This window comes from Loxodonta africana, chromosome 3 (assembly GCF_030014295.1).
Source record: "Loxodonta africana isolate mLoxAfr1 chromosome 3, mLoxAfr1.hap2, whole genome shotgun sequence".
Classification (NCBI taxonomy): Eukaryota; Metazoa; Chordata; class Mammalia; order Proboscidea; family Elephantidae; genus Loxodonta; species Loxodonta africana.
In genome coordinates this window covers 18908946-18931453 of record NC_087344.1, presented here as the reverse complement: position 1 = coordinate 18931453, position 22508 = coordinate 18908946, and the positions used below count along the sequence as shown (strand labels likewise).

Genomic DNA, 22508 nt, shown 5'->3' with positions numbered 1-22508 from the left:
CAGACTTTCTAACATCATTGGTAAGATAGAGATGCTTTCGGTTGTACTCAAAGAAGACTGCAATGCTATTAGAGAAGTATGGTATATCCATGTCTGCAAGGTATGTGACTTGGAGGTGAGAGAAACAGGTAGAGAGAGGTAAATGGCTTGCAGCTGGTCTGCTAGGGGCTGGGAACCAGCTACCCTGCATTCTACCTTCTATTTTCTTAGTCTTTAAAGATTTGCAGTGTCCTAGGATCAGAATGACAGTAGAAGTATTTGGTTAATGAGGAACTTCGGATATTGAGCCCCCAGGGACACAGAGGCTACAAATAGTCTACCTGTAACCACCTCACTCACTTTAATAGCCAAATAATATGCATGCAGACATGACCATTTTGTATTCCTCTCCCATCAAGAAGCAGTACTCCACCCACAGATGATCCTCTTGCCGGGAAGCCTGGTGCCTCACTTGGTCCCTCTGCCTTTTCTAAGGAAAGCTCTTCCATCTACATCATCCAACATCCAGGACAGATGTCAAGCATCATTCCTTAGTGATACCAGCCAGGTAACCTAAATGCCTTAGTTAATGCTTGGAAATGAGGACAGGTGTTTTAATACAGGTTCATCCAGGGGAATGATGCATGTGAAGATAGTATGAGCATGAAATGATTGGAATCAAGTCACCCTTGAACTTCTGCCTGTCTCCCATCTCCCTGACATGTTTCCTTGTATCTTTGAACTGATAGTAAGGAGTTGTCATTCTGCTAGTGTCCTCTCTCTCCACAATGGCAAGGATCATTTTCCTCCTGAATAGAAGCTTGCCCTTTCTCAAGCAGGACGACTGTTTTAAAGTTCTGACATTTACTAACATTCTTGTGGTGGTGAAGAAGGTTTATCAACATCACCTTATCTTCCCACCCCTGCTTCTTAACACACATTTGTATTACAGGTTTTCCCTGCTATCCGAAAGTATTCCTATGAATCCTTTCATAAGCCAAAATGGCGCAAAGTGAAGAAGCAATTACCATTAATTTATACAGGAAAAATTTTTGAAGGTTCCAGGACTCAAAACATAACCCACTAAGTCATGCCAAATAACACATATAACCTAAAGTAATGCTAACATATAGTGTTGACATGCACATTTCAAAGCTATCGCAGTTTAATGCCGAGTGTATTTTTCAAAGAAGGAGCTTTGGGACAGACTCTCGTCACTAGGAGCTCTGCAATGCCTCCTTAAAGGCTCACTGCAAAACACTGGACGCTAGTTTGGATTTTCACCTTTTTCTGCAAAAGTGAAATCCAACTTAAATGTCTTTCACTTAGTGAAGAAAACAATTACTGATGTGGGTATTTTGTAAAAGCAAAGTGCTAAAACGTGAACATTTCTGTTGCCCAGCTCTAATTTCTGAGGAAAGCAGTGGAATCCAAGACAGTCTCACCAGGCTGCCTCCAGAGTCTATTTTTCTCTACAAAATTACCAAGTATTTAAAACGACAAAGAGAGCAGAAGGAGTATAATTAAAAAAAAAATGACCACCCTCTCACCCTTTCCAAAATAAATAAATGTTGATTCTCTGCTCTATCAGCTTCTGCATTTTTAAATAATAACCAAATAAAATGCATGCAGACGGTACCACCTTTGTGTTATCCCCTCCCATTCCTCTCATTCTCATCCCAAGGTGCTGCTTGCCGACCTTTGAATGCAGTTACCTCATCCTTTCCTTCAGATTCATCAGCAATATGGGACCTAGAAACCAAACAGGTGTTTCAGAGTTTATTCTCCTGGCACTGACAGAGGATCCAGAACTGCGGTCCCTCCTCTTTATCCTGTTTCTGTCCATAAATCTGCTCACAGTCCTGGGAAACCTGCTCATCATTCTGACTGTCAGCTCTGACCCCCACCTCCACACCCCCATGTACTTCTTTCTTTCCATTCTCTCCTTTACTGACATCTGTTTCAGCACCACCACGATCCCAAAGATGCTGGTGAACCTCCAAGCACAGAATCAGAGCATCACTTATGAAGGATGCCTCACCCAGACCTGCTTTGTGTTGGTTTTTGCTAGTTTGGAAAGTTTTCTCCTTTCAGTAATGGCCTATGACCACTATGTGGCCATTTGTCACCCACTGAGATACACAGCTATCATATATCTCCGCCTCTGTGGCCTGCTGACTCTAGTCTCCTTGCTCATTAGCATTTTGGATGCCCTGTTCCTCAGTCTGATGTTGTTGTGACTGTCCTGCTGCACAGATCTGGAAATTCCTTACTTCTTCTGTGAAGTTGTTCAGGTCATCAAAGTTGCCTGTTCTGAAACCCTCATCAATAATATCATCTTATATTTTGCAGCTAGCATACTGGGTGCTCTTCCTTTCTCTGGAATCATTTTCTCTTATACTCAAATTGTCTCCTCCATTTTGAGAATACCTTCAGCAGGTGGAAAGTAGAAAGCTTTTTCTACCTGTGGGTCTCACCTTTCAGTTGTTTCCTTATTCTACGTGTCAGCTTTTGGCGCAACATTTACACACTCTTCTAGAAAGACTGCAGTAGCTTCAATGCTGTACACTGTAGTTACTCCCATGACGAACCCCTTCATCTATAGCCTGATAAACAGGGACATAAAGGGAGCCTTGGGGAACGTTATCAGGTGCACACCTGCTTTTCAGTGATTGTATTATGTACTTTGGGTTGGATTTCTAGATTGAATCAAAGTGACAGTCACAGATGGCTACCACACACTCAGCTATCATATTCGGACATCGTGCTTGGAGACACAAAACTGACTGTCCGAGGACCTGTTGTTAATAGATCTTTCCATAGAATCATACAGAAGACATCTCCTTCCATTTTATCACTGAGAATAACATCATATATCCCTTTCTAATGAAAGTTTTGTTTGGGGAAAAGAATTGCTATGAGAGCTTTAGACTGACCATGTAAAGAATATTTTCTGTTGGGAAGTTAATTCCTATAACCACTAAAAGCACTTAATCCAATGCCTGGCACAAGATACTCAATCAAATTTAGGTAGGACCATTGTGTTCTGTATGTTGCTGTAATTTATACGGCGTATTATTCCTTGTTCTCATGTATTTTACACTTTCTTCAGCAGTTTTACTGGTTTACCATTATTCTAATATCCATTAGCACGTTTTACTCATCTTCGTAATTAAATCAAATGAATGAATATTTGTTGAGTAGGCAGGGTAGAGTTGGTAGTCTTTTTTGGAACCACATTTGCTTTGATCCTTAAAAAACCAAAAACAAAAAATACTGATGAGAGTGTACATGAGATTTTCCTTTTCTCATTCGTCACCTTATGTTGCAGTTTTTCTTTCTCAACTCTGGTGAGTCCACACAGAGGCTGGTTAAAATTAATTTAATCATTAAAGTCTTAGTGGGTTGTCTGCACTCTTAGGAATCTCATGCAAAACTTTGTAATGTTTTCTTACGAAGAAAACAATTTTTCTACAGACATGGACTTTATTCAAGGAAGAAAGAGAGTAAAATGAAATGGGACCAAAGGCTAGTTGGCAAACTTAAGAAGGTTAGTTTCCCCACAATCACAAAGAAGCAGGGCCATCAGTCAGAATCATCTCTTTGGTGTTGGGATGACAACAAGACAGATCTTGTAGAAGAATTAATGCAGTGCCGGAGATCCTTCTGTTCTGGTCATCATTAACGGTGGCTGTGGGATTGCAATCAGCACTAAACCAGGAGGTCAGCTCCTCACCAGGCGTATTGTAGTGCAAAGCTGTCTCCATGTACGTTCATAAAGCACTTGCAGAGATGAGTCACCTGAGACCTTGTTTGTAGTGCTGTTTTCCATACCTCACCTAAGAACTACTGACTTTGATATCTGGGGAGACATCTGAAGGATGAACATTCTAAATAATTACTTCTTTGAGATTTTGATGCAGGCTGAAGTTTGAGAAGAATGACTTTAATATTAGAAGATGAAAGAATGGATTTAGAATCTAGAATATGGAAGAATCTGGGAAGTGAAATCTTTTAAATTTTACATATTATTAAAATATCACGTGCAAAGTACTGTATGAAATGTATCAGTAGTTCTTAAAGAATAGTAATATAATGAGAACTCATATACCCATGTCCCAGGTTATGAAATAAAGTAATGACATCACCATATAATCCAATGAATACTCTCCCTGTACCCTCCCAGTGGCAAACACTATCCTGAATTCTATATTTATCTTTTTCTCTGAAGTTCTGTTTTGTTGAATCTTATTGTTATGGATTTAATTATGCCTCCTAAAAAGATAGGTTGAAGTCCTAACTCCTGTAAGTGTGACTTCATTTAGAAATAATACCTTTGAAGATACTATCTGTTAAGATGAGGTCACACTGGAGTATGTTTGAACAGAGCAAGGGGATACTGAGTGATATAAAGTCAGGGAAGTTGTGTGTCAGGGTTGTGTCTTTCACCACATTTATTCAATCTGTATGCTGAGCAAATAATCCAAGAAGCTGGACTATAGGAAGAAAAGCATGGCATGACCTTAGGGTTGGAGGAAGACTCATGAACAACCTGTGCTGTGCAGATGACACAACCTTTCTTGCTGAAACTGAAGAGGACTTGAAGTGCTTATATGCATACATACATACGTACATACATATATATATGTACTCTATACCATCCTAGTGGGAATGAAGTGGTGTCTCATTGTTGTTTTTAATTTTTTTTATTGTGGTAAAATATATATAACAGAAGTATACCATTTAATCTTAAGTTGTAAAATTCATGACATTAATTACATGCATTATGTTGTACTAACATCATTAATCATTTCCAAAAGATTTGCATTACCCAAAAGAGAAACTCAGTACACCTTCAGCAATAACTCTCAGCTTCATTTCCTCCCATCTACTGGTAACCACTAATAGACTTTGCTTCCTAGGCATTTGTATGACTAGGTGTTTTATATAAGTGGGATATAAGGAGCCCTAGTAGATCATAGGAAACCCTGGTGGCTTAGAGATTAAGAGCTACAGCTGTTAAGGAATAGTTCAGCAGTTTGAATCCCACCAGGTGATCCTTGAAACTCTATGGGGCAGTTATACTCTGTCCTATAGGAAGTATAACAATTCCTACGAGTTGGAATTAACTTGACCATAAGGGGTTTGATTTTCTTTTTGTGGTGGATCATAAAATATTTATCCCTTTGTGCCTGACTTATTTCATTCAGCATAAAGATTTCAAGCTTCATCTATGTTTCAGTATGTATCAAGACTTCATTTCTCTTTATGACTAAATAGCATTCCATTGTATGAATACACAAAATTTTGCTTATCCATTCTTCTGTTGACTATGCAAAGGCATTTGACTGAGTAGATCATAACAAGTTATGGATAACATTGGGAAGACTGAGAATTTTGGAACACTTAATTGTGCTCATGAGAAACCTGTACTTAGATCAAGAGGCAACCATTCGAACAGAACAAGGGGATGCTTTGTGGTTTATAGACAAGAAAGGTGTGCATCAGGGTTGCATCCTTTCACTGTACCTATTCAATCTGTATGCCGAGCAAATAATCCAAGAAGCTGGACTGTATGAAGAAGAACTGGGCATCAGGATTGGTGGAAGACTCACAAACAACCTGGTACTTTTGTGGGAAGAGGGATGTCTTTGAATATACAATCAAATTACATAAGTGTTCTGTGTCCACGTGTGCATGGAACTTACAATGGATGTGAGCAGAAAGACTTGGAGGAAAGTGGATGACATATTCTTGGGGTAGGAATCAGCCAGTGCTAAACTCTTTCTTTGAGCCTTGCTTCTCAACAATTTTCTCTGCCCTGAGATCAGAATGACAACAAAAGACTTTGACTAATAAGGAGCTTTGGATATTGAAACCTCAAGGGCCACGGAGGCTACAAATAGTCTGTCTATAACCACACACTCAACAGCCTTGCCCAGGTCAGTAAGCAGCACAACTAAGAAGAAAAGACCTGGTCTTTATGTTTTTCTGTGCTCCCTGAGTACAGCACTTTCATTTCTATAATTCAGTGTCCAAGGAGAACTTAATGTCACTTCTTAGTGCTAGCACCTAGGTAATCTGAAGTTCCCTAACTTATGTTTTGCAAATAGGGAGAGATCTTTGTCTAACAGTCCATCTAGGGGCAGCTGTGAAACAAGTACTTGCAGAAGATGAGCAGAATGGAGTCATGTGTGAGATTCCTGCCTAATTGTCGATCCTTTTGACATGTTTCCTTGTACCTTTACACCAATACTTGAACAACTGTCATTCTGCTGACATCCTACTCTGACCCTAAAATTCCAGAGGCTTTTCCCATCTCAAGACAAACTTGTCCTTGCTCAATTTTGATGAATGTTGTAGATTTTTCCAAAAAAATTTTAATATTGTTTTGAGAGAGCAGGGGTGTATGGTGATCTGTTCTTACATTTCTATATATGATTCTTAATACTGCTTTGTAGGGAAGATCATTGGTATTCATTCTATTATCTGTTTATAAGAACTCTGTGGGAGGAGGTGGAAAATTAGGCAGAACCCACAGGCTAAATCAGCCATTTACCTATTTCCTTTCATTGATCAATGAAGTATTCTAACAGGCACAACAGCACAGAAGAACAGGAGAAATACCCATGTATTTATGTTTCCAGAATTAATAAATTGTGATATTTTGCCATAACAACTATCTTCTTAAATGAACACAATAGTATGCATAAAGATGACGTACTCTTTTTATTCCTGTCCATTTCCCTCCTTTGTTTCTCAGAGGCAACTATAGTCTTGAATTTGGTAAGCCTCTAGGCATTAGGTTATTCAATAATTAAAATTTGAAGAAGGAGGTAGTGGAGGAGAGAGGAGGGCTGAGAGAAAAAGAGTGAAAGAGGAAGGAAAAAAGGAAGAGGAGGAAAAAGGAAAAAGAGTGAGCATAGAGAAGGATTTGTAATATCCATTTTGTTTCACAGTATAGATGTGAGGCTTCCTCTAAAATGACGGATCCTTGTATATCTATTATGTGTCTCATCACATCTATTTTTTCCATCAGACTCATCAAGAACATGAAATCAGAAAACAAAACGTGAAAAACAAGCAGGATTCCTCTCTCTCATACTCTCAGAGAATCCAGCACTGCAGCCCCTCCTTTTTAGGCTGTTCCCATCCATGTACCTAGTCAATGATCTCAGGAACCTGATCTTCATCCTGGACTTCAAGTTGAATCCTACCTCTGCTCTGTAGTAGCTGTCTGACCTTCGACAATTTGCTTCAAGCTCAGTTTCAACATCTATAAAGTTAAAAAAAAAAAAAAAAAAAAGTTGGCATAAGTATATTAGTTCATGTGTTGGGTAATGTTGGAGTTGCCCCAACTTTAGAAGTGATACAAACAGGGTCAAACATTAAAAACAATTATCACTCCTAACAAAGTTTTCAGAGATTGGGAAGTCCAGGTATGCAGCTATAATGTTGCATTTTCACTCTTCATATGTTGGTTCCTCCCTAAGGTTGTTTTCCTTATGGTCACCAAAGGTTGCAGTAGTACATAGATCATTTCAGAAAGAACAATAGGAACAGAAACCTGACTGCCTCTATTTGGTCTCTTTGTAATGGAGAGATAGTCTTCCCAAGGAATCATTTAGAAGACAGCCCATATTATCAGCCTGGTATGGTACATATGCACCTCCCAAATCTAATTACTTTTAAGAGAAATTTCATTACCTTGGGAGGCTTAGACTAATTCTTTTATTAGGAAAGTCTGATGTGGAGTCAAGCACCATAGTGACTACAAGTGCGTACTTTAATGTCAATTCGTATTACTGTGGTGGCTTGTATGTTGCTGTAATGCTGGAAGCTATACCACCAGTATTTCAAACATCAGCAGGGTCACCTATTGTGGACAGGTTTCAGTAGAACTTCCAGACTAAGGCAGACTGGGAAGAAAGTCCTAGCAATCTACTTCTAAAAATCAGCCGATGAAAACATGATGGAGAACAGAATATGGTTCTGGATCTTCAACTCACTTACTTTGAATGCCTCATCAGAAGGGATCAATCACTAGAAAGACATCATGTTTTATAAAGCTGAGGAACAGCAAAGGCCAGGGAAATCTTCAAGGAGATGGATTGACAACAGCCACTACAATGAACACAAACATACCAAAAACTGTGAAGGTGGCACAATATCAAGGAGGATTTCATTTGGTTATACATGGGGTCCAATTAGTTGGTGCTGACTCAGTAGCAACTAACAGCAACAAATACAATGCCTGCCACCTAAGAAGTATTCAATGTGCTCAATGAATGTGAGCCAACACAACTTTATTCCAGGTCTGGCTTTCTCATTCTGCTCCTTTCTTTTCTTTCCTGCTTTTTTTTTATTTTCACATATTAGAAGCACTTGCTTCAGCACTTAGCCTAGCAGAGCAACTTTAACTGTTAATCCCATTTGGAAGTGCCTCAGAAGAAGAGCACTTCTGTACCCAAAGCCAAGCCTCCTCCTAGGTTGCAACCAATGACGCATCAACACACCTTTTAAAGGCCTGACCCTCTTCCTCAAACTAGGATAACTCAAAAGGGCCATTTCAGTTCCAGAGCTCCCTGCAGGGTCAGCAGAGGCTAATCTTCAGACTGCATCCCAACTGAATTTCTTCCTCTGCCCAATTCTTCTCCCTTCCTTTCTCTTTCACACGTGCTGATCCAAGAAGTACTCCCTAAGAAATCTTTGGCATCCTAATCTTCTTCCCAGGAAACCTAACCTGATGCACTAAGAAAAGCATGACTGGAGGAGGTGAAGCCAAGATGACGGAGTAGTCAGATACTTCTTGTGGTCCCTCTTCAACAAAGACACACACACACACAAAAAGTAAAGTGAATATATATGAAAATCTAAGAGTCCTGAACATCAAAGACAAAGTTGAGAAACCGGACTGAGCAGCAGGGGGACAGACAGTTCAGAAGTAGCTATGAGTTGCCAGTCCTGACCTGGCTGGAAATGGCACCCTGCAGGCTGAGTCAACAGGCACAAGTGGAGAGGCAAGCAGTGACACTTGGGACGCGTTTTCCACATCAGAAGAGAGTGCTCAAACCTCCAGAATCAGCAAGAAAAGGTGATAAGTTGGCAAAAGATAAGTACAAGATTTAACCAACTGTATGATTTTAAAAAAAGCTTTTTGGGAAGTACCTCTTTCCCGTTTATCTGCCCTTTCTCCACTCTGCTCTGGGTCCCCGGCCAACTTCAGCTATCACTGCACTCCTTGGGCCAGAAGTAGGACTAGTTACGCACCCCAGCCATTCTCCTGGCTTTGGAGAGGGAACAAATTAACAAACAGGAAAAATTAATCTACCAGTTCCCCTAAGCTGGGAACTTGGGGCAGACATAGCCCTTTACCTAGGCACAGGCATAAGGGGTCCAAAGACTTTGAATGCCTTTCACCACTACATAGAGCTGTGTGGGCCCATTTCAACAGCGTAAGCCCTCATAAGCACAGTATAACAGGGTGTATTACTGAAGTCTACTTTCATCTGTATCTGTCATAAGGGGGAGTGGTAGGTTCATGACATTTGACACCGCCCTGCCCTTTAAGCACAGTCCTCACCTACCAACATCAGGGGCCTGAGTACTGGTGGCTCCACTCACTCTACTGAACCACCCATGACAGGGATGCAAGACTAAGTGGTAACTCCTAGCCCTTACAGCCAGTAGTCTTGAGTGCCCATAGTCTGGCTGCAAAACCCACCTACCTACATACTCTAGGGAACAGGAACACACCTTCCACACAGACACTCAGCAGCAGCAGTCAGCCCCCTGCCTTGATGAGCATATGACCCTTTACTACAGCCAGATACCTGTGCCTGCTCCACCCACTCCTGCCCATCTAGGACTGTAGGTGAGAATCTGCACTACACACTCGGTGACCAACGACAAGAAACCTAGCTGAATCCACCCAAGATAAGTAAATGGACTCCTGGGCTTACATATCTAGTAATAGCACCAGCCACCTGGAGACAGGATATGAGAGTTTCAAAGGTGCCAATAATCAAACTAGCTCACACGAACAGCCTATGTGGGTATATGAAAACAAAACAAGAAGCTAGGATGCAGTAAACAAACATAAAAAGCATAAATATAGTAACTTATTGATAGCTCAGGGATAACAGTCAATATAAAAATCACAGAAAGAGGCAGACCTTGATGACTTCAGCAAGCCACCAAAACAAGGAATCAAGAAACCCTCCAGACAAAGAAAATTTCTTGGAATTACCAGAGGTAGAATTCAAAAGACTAATATGCTAAAATCTTCAAGAGATCAGGAAGATCAAGCAAAATGCAGAACAAGCCAAGAAACACAGAGACAAAGCCATAGAGGAACTTAAGAAGCTTATACAAGAGCATAATGACAAATATAACAGGCTGCAAGAATCCATAGAGAGACGTCAAACAGAAATCCAAAAGATTAACAATAAAATTTCAGAATTAGACAACTCAATAGAAAGCCATAGGAGCAGAATTGAGGCAATGGAAGTCAGAATTAGCGAGACTGAAGACAAAGCACTTGACACCAACTTATTTGAGGAAGAATCAGATAAAAGATTTTTTTAAAAAAATGAAGATGCCCTAAGGATTATGTGAGACTCTATCAAGAGGAAAACCTACGAGTGGTTGGAGTACCAGAACAGGGGTGAATAACAAAGAATACAGAGAGAATTTTTGAAGATTTGTTGGCAGAAAGCTTCACTGAAATCATGAAAAATGAGAAGATATCTATCCAAGGAGCTCACCAAACCCATAAAAGATAGATTACAAAAGAAAGTCACCAAGCCAAAAAAAGTCACCAAGACATATTATAATCAAACTTGCCAAAACCAAAGATAAAGAGAGAATTTTAAAAGTGGCTAAAGATAAACAAGAAGTTACACAGAAGAATCCATAAGACTAAGCTCAGACTACTCAGCAGAGACCATGCAGGCAAGAAGGCAATGCAATGATACATATAAAGCCTTGAAGGAAAAAAAATTGCCAGCCAAGATTTATATATCCAGCAAAACTGTCTCTCAAATATGATGGCAAAATTAGGACATTCTCAGATAAATAGAAGTTTAGGGAATTGGCAAAAACCAAACCAAAATTACGAGAAATACTAAAGGGAGTCCTCCAGTTAGAAAATCAATAACAGCAGATAACAACCGAAGACTAGAACACAGGACGGAGCAACCGGATATCAACCCAGATAAGGAAGTCACAAAATAAATCAAAGCAAAACACAGAAAATAGGGAAACAGAGGTGTCAATATGTAAAAGACAACAACACTAAAACAGAAAAGAGGGACTTAAAAATGTGGTCATTGATCTTTCATTTGGATAGGAAGGCAAGGCAATATAAAGAAATAAAAGATTGGTTTAAACTTAGAAAAATAGGGGTAAATATTAAGGTAACCACAAAAGAAACTAACGATCCTATCAAAAAACAAGAAAAACATAAGACTCAGCAAATAAAAAATCAACAACAATGAAAAAGGTGAAAAGAAAATGCATAAAAACAACTCAGCACAGAAAATGAAGTGAAACAAAGAAACTACCAACAAACAACGCACCAAAAAAGACATGAAATGACAGCACTAAACTCACAGCTGTCAATACTTACTCTGGATGTAAATAGACTAAATGCACCAATGAAGAGACAGAGTGGCAGAATGGATAAAAAACACGATCCATCTATATGCTGCCTACAAGAGACACACCTTAAAGACACAAACTAAAACTCAAAAGATGGAAAAAAATCTATCAAGCAAACATCACAGAAGGAACAGGAGGTGGTTGAATGGACACGGGAACTCCAGGGTGGAAAGGAGGAGTGTGCTATCACATTATAGGGAGAGACTAGGGTCACATAACAATGTGTGTGTAGATATTTGTATGAGAAACTAACTTAAACTGTAAACTTTAACTTAAAACACAGTAAAAAAAATATGACTGGCCAATTCTATTTGAATAGAAGGTTTCAGTAGAAATTTACATTCTTCTTTTTGAACCCACTATGCCTTCTTATTTTTTAATTATGTCATATGTTTGAAGTGAATGAGGTTAGGACGGTGAAGGGTGACGTTATAATGCCATCTTGTCTCCAATTGTTTCTCATACAACATATATTGAGAATACTGTAGATTAGCAAATAAAATTCATATGGAAACTACGTGTAGTAAAATCAATGGATAAGCATATGAAAACATTGTATTCATTAAAGATGAAGGTTTTTAAGTGAATATTCACATGGGACACCATCTTCATCTATTAAATAATTTTTGTCATCTAACTAAATCTACTGAATATGGATAAACCTACATACTAATGCCTAGCCAGTGACCTTGTGATTTCTCACAGCTCCATTAAAAATCAAAAGCCAAAATATCAACCCACATTCAACTGTGAAGAGAAATGTGTATCAAAATTATTGGGACACAACAAAAAAAAAGCTAAATATGAAACCATAAAAAGGGAGTAACAGGTCTATCTATAGTGATCACAGCCAGAATTGATCACAGAGAATAGCTTAAAATATGCTCTGTATAAATATACAGAATGAAGAGTGAGGATCACGGGATATTCAAATGACACGAACAATGCTACAGATTTACATTTTATCATAGCCTAGCTATATTTCTCAAGATATTATCTCTACCATCATATATAAATTATATTTTCACACCTAAAATTGGAATCAGGCTTTTTAATACCATTGGTGAGATGGATATGCTTTCGGTTGTACTTAAAAAGGCAGCAATGCAATTAGAGAAGGATGGTGTACCCACATGTGCGAGGTATGTGACATGAAGGTAAGAGAAACAGGTAGAGAGAAGTAAATGGCAAACAGCTGGTCCCCCAGGGACTGGGAATCAGCTTTCCTGAATTCTACCTTCTATTGTCCTGGCCCATAAAGATATTCACTGTCCTGCCATCAGAATGACAAGAAAAGTGTTTGGTTAATGAGGAGCTTTGGATATTGAGCCCCCAGGGACCTAGAGAGTACAAATAGTCTACCTGTGATGACCTCACTCAATATTCCTCCCCCAGCCAGGAAACAGCACACCTGGGAATCCTCCCACAGATGAGCCTCTTGCTCAGGGGCCTGATGCCTCACTTGGTCCTTCTGCATTTCCTGAGCAAAGCTCTTCCACCTGCATCATCCAACATCCAGGGCAGATGTCAAGCATCATTCCTCACTGATGCCAGCCAGGTAACCTAAATCCCTTAGTTAATGTTTGGAAACGGAGACAGGTGTTTTAATAGTTTCATCCAAGGGAGTGATGCACGTGAAGATAGTATGTGCATGAAATGACTGGAATCAAGTCACCCCTGAACTCCTGCCTAACTATCTCCCATCTTTCCGACATGTTTCCTTGTATCTTTGCACTGATGTCAAGGAGCTGTCATTCTACTAGTGTCCTCCTCCCTCTCCACAATGACAAGGACCATTTTCCTCCTGAACAGCCCCTTCTCTAGCATGATGACTGCTTTCAAATTCTCTGTAATTTCAACATTCTTGTGGTGATGAAACAGGGCTCATTAATATCACCTTATCTTCCCATTCCTGGCTCTCAACATACCTTTACATTACAAGTTTCTCCCACTACCTGAAAGTAGAACATTCCTATGAAATATTTCATAAGCCGAAATGGTGTAAAGCGAAGAAAATTATCATTAATGTATATGGGAAAATTTTGTGAGCATTCCCAGACCCAAAAAATAACTCACCAAATCATACTAAGTAACACATACGAACTTAAAATGACACTAACGTACAGCGTTAACAGACAGTTCAAAACTATGCCATTTTACACTGAGATGCTGAGTGTAGGTCCCAGGGAAGGGACTTGTCCAAAAGACACTGACTTCTCAGGGTGTGAGCTGCTTCTTAGATGGCTTTCTGTAGAATGAACGCTAAACGCTAGTTTCCCTCTTCCCCTTTTTTTATAAATGTGAAAAGTCTCTTCGGATACCTTTTAGTTAATGGAGAAAACAAGTATTAATGTGGATCTTTCATAAAAGTAAAGTGGAATAAAGTGAACTTTCGAAAAGCGGGAGATATATTTATTTCTGTTGCCCAGTTCTGACCTCTGGAGAAAGAGGTCGTGTCCAAGACAGACTCATCACCTGCCTCCCAGTCTGTTTTTTCCAAATTGCCAGATATTTAAAATGAACAAAAATAGTGTAATTAAAAAAAGACCACCCTTTCATCCTTTTCCAAAATAAATAAATATTGACACTCTGCTATATCAGCTTCTTTTTTTTTTTTTAACTAAATAACATGCACACATATGGCTCTACCTTTGTATTCCCCTCCATTCTTCTCATTCTCATCCCAAGATGGTGTTTGCTGACATTTGATTGTAAGTCACCTCATCTTTTCCATTAGATTCATTGACAATATGGAACCTAGAAACCAAACAGGTGTTTCAGAATTCCTTCTCCTGGCACTGACAGAGGATCCCGAAATGCAGCCTCTCTTCTTCAGCCTGTTCCTGTCCATATATCTGGTCACTGTCCTGGGAAACCTGCTCATCACCCTGGCCGTCAGCTCTGACCCCCACCTCCACATCCCCATGTACTCCTTTCTTTCCACTCTCTCCTTTACTGACATCTGTTTCAGCACCACCACGATCCCAAAGATGCTGGTGAACCTCCAAGCACAGAATCAGAGCATCACTTATGCAGGATGCCTCACCCAGGTCTGCTTTGTCATGATTTTTGCTAGTTTGGAAAATTTTCTTCTTGGAGTGATGGCCTATGACCGCTATGTGGCCATTTGTCACCCACTGAGGTACATGGTCATCATGAACACCCGCTTCTGTGGCCTGCTTATTCTAGTCTCCTTGCTCGTTAGCATTGTGGATGCCCTGCTCCACAGTCTGATGTTGTTGAGACTGTCCTTCTGTACAGACCTGGAAACCCTTTACTTATTTTGCGAAGTTTTTCAGGTCGTCAAAGTTGCCTGTTCTGAAATCCTCACCAATAACATCATCTTATATTTTGCAGCTAGCATACTGGGTGTTGTTCCCTTCTCTGGAATCATTTTCTCATATACTCAAATTGTCTCCTCCACTTTGAGAATGCCATCAGCAGGTGGAAAGTATAAAGCTTTTTCTACCTGTGGGTCTCACCTCTTAGTTGTTTCCTTATTCTATGGGACAGCTTTTGGTGCATATGTAAGTACGACATTTACACACTCTTCTTGGAAGACCGCAGTAGCTTCAGTGGTGTACACTATGGTAACTCCCATGATGAATCCCTTCATCTATAGCCTGAGAAACAGGGACGTGAAAGGAGCCACAAGAAACCTTATCAGGTACACAATTGCTTTTCAGTGATTATATTATCTGCTTTGGGTTTGGATTTCTGGATTGAGTCAAAGTGACAAAGTACCCTTGAGCCAGAATGCCTGACTTTTCCATTACCATATTCTTCTAAAATGAAGAGATAACATAATGGCTAAGTGTAATTAAACTTGGGGTTGAAATCTGACTTCACTCTTTGTGTAGCTCTGTGCTGTTTGACAAATTATTTCAACTCTGTAAAATCAATTTCATTAGGTTCCATAGAAGCAGAGCCTGAGGTAGGTTTTGTTATAGTGATTTTGGGGAAACATTCTCAGAAGAAAGAATGAGAAAGTGGAATGGGCTGGTGAAGGATGTAAGCAAACCATAACTTCAGCTTTATCCACTGATAGATTCATGTGAATGGCACCCCAGGGTTAGTCTCACTGAGTGACAAGGCATCTGACCTTTCATGCCCCAATTTAGAAATTATTACGACTGTCATTGGTAAGCTGCATGTGCCCCTGGTGTCATCAACATTCATCACATTCAACTTGATCCTGTATAAAATTGGCTGATTAGATTATTGCTGTGGCTTCAGGTGATTGTGAGATAATTGAAACTTATCACCGAGGAAGGCTTTGGTATTACGAAGAAAACAACAACCCTGACTCTAAATGCTCAAACAATAAAGAGAGTTATCTTTCATTACAAGGACATCAGGGATTGGAAATGCATAGAAACAGGACAGTAGGACTTCATTCATTTCCCCACGAGGTGCCTTCATCCTAGGAATGGTCTCCCTCATGGTCACAGATGGCTGCAAGAGAGTCACGTGTCATAGCCAGACATCATGCTGAGACACAAAACTGACTCTTCATGGACCTACTGTGAATAGAGGACCTATTGTTAATACACCTTTCCATAGAATCATACAAAAGACATCTCCTCCCATCTGATTGCTGAGAATAGCATCATATATCCCTTTCTAATCAAACTTCCATTTGTTGTTATTCTTAGGTGCCGTTCCGTCAGTTCTGACCCATAGCTATCCTACACACAACACAACGAAACACTGCCTGGTTCTGAGCCATCCTTACAATCTTTGTTATGCTTAAGCTCATTGTTGCAGCCATTGTGTCAATCCACCTCATTGAAGGTCTTCCTCTTTTTTGCTGACCCTGTACTTTGCCAAGCATGACATCCGTCTCCAGGGACTGATCCCTCCTGACAACATTTCTGAAGTATTTAAGATGCAGTCTCACTATCCTTGCTTCTTAGGAGCATCCTGGCTCTAATTCTTCCAAGACAGATTTCTTCACTCTTTTGGCAGTCCATGGTATATTCAATATTCTTCACCAACACCATAATTTAAAGGCGTAAATTCTTCTTCGGTCTTCCTTATTCATTGTCCAGCTTTCACATGCACATGATGCGACTGAAAATACCACGGCTTGTGTCAGGCACTCCTTAGTCTTCAAGGTGATATCTTTACTTTTCAACATTTTGAAAAGGCCCTTTGCAGCAGATTTGCCCAATGCAATGCGTCTTTTGATTTCTTGACTGCTGATTCCATGGCTGTTGATTGCGGATCCAAGTAAAATGAAATCCTTGACAACTTCAATCTTTTCTCTGTTTATCATAATGTTGCCCGTTGGTCCAGGTGTGAGGATTTTTTTTTCTTTATGTTTAGGTGCAATCCATACTGAAGGCTGTGGTCTTTGATCTTCATCAGTATGTGCTTCAAGTCCTTTTCACTTTCAGCAAGGAAGGTTGTGTCATCTGCATAATGCAGGTTGTTAATGAGTCTTCCTCCAATCCTGATGCCCTGTTCTTCTTCATATAGTCTAGCTTATCAGATTATTTGCTCAGCATACAGATTGAAGAGGTATGGTGAAAGAATACAACCCTGACCCACAACTTTCTTGACTTTAAACAAATCAATATCCCCTTGTTCTGTCCAAACAACTGCCTCTTGATTTATGTAAAGGTCCCTCATGAGCACAATTAAGTCTTCTGGAATTCCCATTCTTTGTGATGTTATGCATAATTTGTTATGATCCACACAGTCCAATGTCTTTGCATAGTCAATAAAACACAGGTAAACATCCTTCTGGTATTCTCTGCTTTCAGCCAGATCCATCTGACATCAGCAATGACATCCCTGTTTCTACGTGCTCTTCTGAAACTGGCCTGAATTTCTGGCAGTTCCTTGTCGATATACTGCTGCAGCTATTTTTGAATGATCTTCAGCAAAATTTTGCTCGCGTGTGATATTAATGATATTGTTCTATAATTTCCACATTCAGTTGGATCACCTTTATAGGCATAAATATGGATCTCTTCCAGTCAGTTGGCCAGGAAGCTGTCTTCCATATTTCTTGGCATAGATAAGTGAGCACCTCCAGGGATGCATCTGTTTGTTGAAACAAATCAATTGATATTCCATCAATTCCTGGAGCCTTGTTTTTCACCAATGCCTTCAAAGCAGCTTGGACTTCTTCTTTCAGTACCATCGGTTCCTGATCATATGCTACCTCTTGAAATGGTTGAAAGTTGACTAATTCTTTTTGGTATACTGACTCTGTGTATTCTTTCCATCTTCTTTTGATGCTTCCCCTGTCATTTAATATTTTCCACACAGAATCCTTCAAAATTGCAACACAAGGCTTGAATTTTTTTCTTCAGTTCTTTCAGCTTGAGAAATGCCGAGGATGTTCTTCCCGTTTGGTTTTCTATCTCTAGCTCTTGCACACATCATTATAATACTTTTTCTTCTCGAGCTGCCCTTTGAAATCTTCTGTTCAGTTCTTTTACTTCATCGTTTCTTCCTTTTGCTTTAGCTGCTCAACGTTCATGAGCAAGTTTCTGAGCCTCCTCTGACATCCATCTTGGTCTTTTCTTTCTTTCCTGTCTTTTCAATGACCTCTCGCTTTCTTCATGTATGATGTCCTTGATGTTATGCTACAACTCATCTGGTCTCCAGTTACTAGTGTTCAACGTGTCAAATCTATTCTTGAGGTGGTCTCTAAATTCAGGTGGGATATACTGAAGGTCTGTCAGTTTGTCACACTGTAGGGCCTTGCATGCTGCTGTGATGCTGGAAGCTATGCCACTAGTATTCAGGTTCCAGCAGAGTCACCCATAGAAGACAGGTTTGAGCTGAGCTTCCAGACTAAGACAGACTAGGAAGAAGGGTCCAGCTGTCTACTCTGAAAAGAATTAGCCAGTGAAAACCTTAAGAATAGCAGTGGAACATTGTCTGATATACTGCCGGAAGATGAGCCCCGCAGGCTGGAAGACACTCAAAAGGAGACTAGGGAAGAGCTGCCTCCTCAAAGTAGAGTCGACCTTAATGATGTGGAGGGAGTTAAGCTTTCGGGACCTTCTTTTGCTGATGTGGCATGACTCAAAATGAGAAGAAACAGCTGTAAACATCCATTACAGATTGGGGCCTGGAATGTATGAAGTATGAATCTAGGAAAATTCGAAATCTTCAAAAACGAAATGGAATGCATAAACATTGATATCCTAGGCATTAGTGAGCTGAAATGGACTGATATTGGCCATTTTGAATTGGACAATCATATAGTCCACTATGCTGGGGATGACAACTTGAAGAGGGATGGTGTTGCATTCATCGTCAAAAAGAAAATTACAAGATCTACCCTGAAGTACAACGCTGTCAGTGATAGGATAATATCCATACACCTACAAGGAAGACCAATTAATATGACTATTATTCAAATCTACAGTCCAACCACTAAGGCCAAACAGGAAGAAATTGAAGATTGTTGTCAGCTGCTGCAGTCTGAATTTGATCAAACATGCAATCAGGATGATAATTACTGGTGATTGGAATGCGAAAGTTGGAAACAAAGAAAAAGGATTAGTAGCTGGAAAATATGGACTTGCTGATAGAAAAATGCCAGAGATCGAAGGATAGAATTTTACAAGATCCATGACTTCTGCATTGCAAATACCTTCTTTCACCAACATAAACAGCTACTATACACATGGACCTCGCCAGATGGAACACACAGGAATCAAATCGACTACATCTGTGGAAAGAGACAATGGAAAAACTCAATATCATCGGTCAGAACAAAGCCAGGGGGCCGACTGTGGAAGAGACCATCAATTGCACATACGTAAGTTCAAGCTGAAACTGAAGAAAATTAGAGCAAGTCTACAAGAGCCAAAATATAACCTTGAGTGTACCCCACCTGATTTTAGACACCATCTCTAGATTAGATTTGACGTGTTGAACACTAGTGATATTAAAGTTCTGTTTGGGGGAAAATAATATAATTGCTCTGAGAGCCTTAGACTGACCATGTAGAGTATATTTTCTGTTGGGAAGTTAATTCCTATACCTACTACAAGCACTTAGTACAATGCCTGGCACATAATACTCAAAAAAATTTAACTGAGACCATTGTCTTCTATATGTTGCCACAATTAATAAAAAATAAAAAAAACAAACCAGTTGCTGCAGAGCCCATTCTGACTCATAGTGACCCTACAGAACAGAGAAGAATTGCCCCAAAGGGTTTCCAAGGAGCAGCTGGTAGATATGAACTGTCGGCCTTTTGGTTAGTAGCCAAGATCTTAACAACTGTGCCACCAGAACTTCAAATTTATAAGGCTTATTTATTCCTTGCTCTCACATATTTTCACTACTTTCTTCAGCAGTTTTATTAGTTTACCAGTATTGTAATATCTATTAACAGGTTTGAAAATCAAAGGAATAATTACTGAGTAGACAGGTTAGAGCTGGCAATCTTTTTTGGAGCCATATTTGTTTTGATTCTTATTCACTGATTTTTTAAATTTTTATTGTGCTTTAAGTGAAAGTTTACAAATCAAGTCAGTCTCACACAAAAACTTGTACACACCTTGCTACATACTCCCAATTGCTCTCCTGCAAATGAGACAGCCTGCTCCCTCCCTCCACTCTCTTTTTTCGTGTCCATTTCCCCAACTTCTAACTCCTTCTATCCCCTCATCTCCCCTCCAGGCAGGAGATGCCAACGTAGTGTCCACCTGAGCCATGAAGCTCACTCCTCACCAGCATCCCTCTCCAACACATTGTCCAGTCTAATCTCTGTCTGAAGAGTTGGCTTTGGGAATGGTTCCTGTCCTGAGCCGAAAGAAGGTCTGGGGTCCATGACCGCTGGGGTACTTCTAGTCTCAGTCAGACCATTAAGTCTGGTCTTATGAGAATTTGAGATCTGCATTCCACTGCTCTCCTGCTCCATCAGGGGTTCTCTGTTGAGTTCCCTGTCAGGGCAGTCACTGGTTGTAGCTGGGCACCATCTAGTTCTTCTGGTCTCAGGGTGATGTAGTCTCCGGTTTATGTGGCCCTTTCTGTCTCTTGGGCTCATAATTACCTTGTGTTCTTCGTGTTCTTCATTCTCCTTTGATCCAGGTGGGTTGAGACCAATTGATGCATCTTAGATGGCCGCTTACTAGCATTTAAGACCACAGACACCACTCTCCAAAGTGGGATGCAGAATGTTTTCTTAATAGATCTTATTATGCCAATTGACTTAGATGTCCCCTGAAACCATGGTCCCCAAACCCCTGCCACTGTTACACTGGACTTTGAAGCATTCTGTTTATTCAGGAAACTTCTTTCTTTTGGTAAGAAGCAGGGCCATCAGTCAGAAACATCTCTGTGGCGTTGGGATGACAACAAAGCATATCTTGTGGTCTTCTTTGATGGTGGTGGTGGGATTGTGTTCAGTATCAAAACTTGAGCCAGCTCCTCACCAGGCACACCATGTGTATCGTAGTGTAAAACTGTCTCCATTTATGCCCATAAAACACTTGCAGAGATGAATCACCTGAGGCATTGTTCATACTGCTAGTTTCCATACCTCACCCAAGACCTACTGACTTTTATATATAGGAAACATCTGAAGGATTAATATTCAAAATAATTACTTTTTTGAGATTTTGATGTGTGCTGAAGTTTGAGAAACATGACTTTAACATTAGAAGATGAGGGAATGTATTTAGAATCTAGAATATGAAAGAATCTGGAAAGTGAAATCTTTTCATTTTTACTCATTAAAATGTCATATGAAAAGTAGTGTATGGAATGTATCTGTAGTTCTTAAAGAATAGTAATCTAATCCAAATTCATATACCTCTGACCTGGGTGTCTTAGCTAACTGGTGCTGCTATAGCAGAAATACCACAGGTGGATGGCTTTAACAAGCAGATATTTATTCTCCCACTGTCTAGGAGGCTAAAAAACAGGAATTCAAGGTACCAGCTTCAGAGGAAGGCTTTTTCTTTCTGTCAACTCTGGGGGGAGGACCTTGTCATCAAACTCCCCCTGGGATTGGAGTTTCTAAACTCAGGGACACTGAGTCCAAAGAACAAGCTCTGCTCTCAGCTCTTCTTTCCTGATGGCATGAGGTTCCTCTCCTCTCTGCTCACTTCTCTTTTGTATCTCAAAAGACTCAGTGTATAGTCCTAATATACATTTTGGAGGGACACAATTCAATCCAAATCACTAGGTTATGAAATAAAGTAATGACATAAGCGTAGAATCTAATGAAGAGTCTCCCATTCTTATTGTTCTCTATCTTTCCAGTGGCAAACACTATCCCAAATTCTGTATTTATCATTTTCTCTGGAGTTCCTTTATTTCGTTGAATCTTATTTTTATAGATTGAATTATGCCTCCTAAAAAGACAGGTTGAAGTCCTAACTCCTGGTATGTGTGAATGTGACCTTGTTTGGAAATAAGATCTTTGAAGATGTTGTAAACTAAGTTAACATGAGGTCATACTGGAGCAGGGTCGGCCCTAAACCAGAAGGAGGATATCCTGTGAAGACAAAGAAAGAGATGGAGTTATGCTGCAGCTGCAAGCTAAAGAGTTCATAGGGACAGCAGGAGTTGGGAAAGACAAGAAAGGATCTTCCCCCACAAACTTCAGAGGGATCATAGCCCTGTCGACAATCTGAATTTCGACTTCCAGTCTCTAGAACTTTAAGAAAGTAATTTTCTCTCATTTTAAACCACTGACTTAGTGGTGGTTTGACATTGCAGCCCTATGTAATTACTGTTGTTGTTGGGTGTCATTGAGTCGATTCAAACTCACAGTGACCGCATGTAACAAAGCGGAACTGCCCAATAGGGTTTTCTAGCCTGTAATCTTTATAGGAACAGATCATCAGGTCTTCCTCTGGCAGGACCACTGGATGGTTTTGAACCAC

General features: G+C 40.0%; 1 protein-coding gene and 1 pseudogene across 1 annotated transcript; both read left to right on the top strand.

Annotated features, from left to right (window-relative positions):
- Positions 1–1529: 1529 nt before the first annotated feature.
- On the top strand, positions 1530–3025 carry LOC135230634 (olfactory receptor 7G1-like; annotated as a pseudogene).
- An 11431-nt stretch (positions 3026–14456) lies between these two features.
- LOC100670491 (olfactory receptor 7G3-like) lies at positions 14457–17417 on the top strand. Its single transcript, XM_064279873.1, has one exon. It carries the CDS (start codon positions 14457–14459, stop codon positions 15327–15329), a length of 873 nt encoding a protein of 290 aa, XP_064135943.1. The 3' UTR covers positions 15330–17417.
- The last annotated feature ends 5091 nt before the right edge of the window (positions 17418–22508 follow it).

What these genes read in the sequence shown, in the direction of transcription:
- LOC100670491 (XM_064279873.1), top strand. Translation starts at nt 14,457, where the DNA reads ATGCAGCCTCTCTTCTTCAGCCTGTTCCTGTCCATATATCTGGTCACT.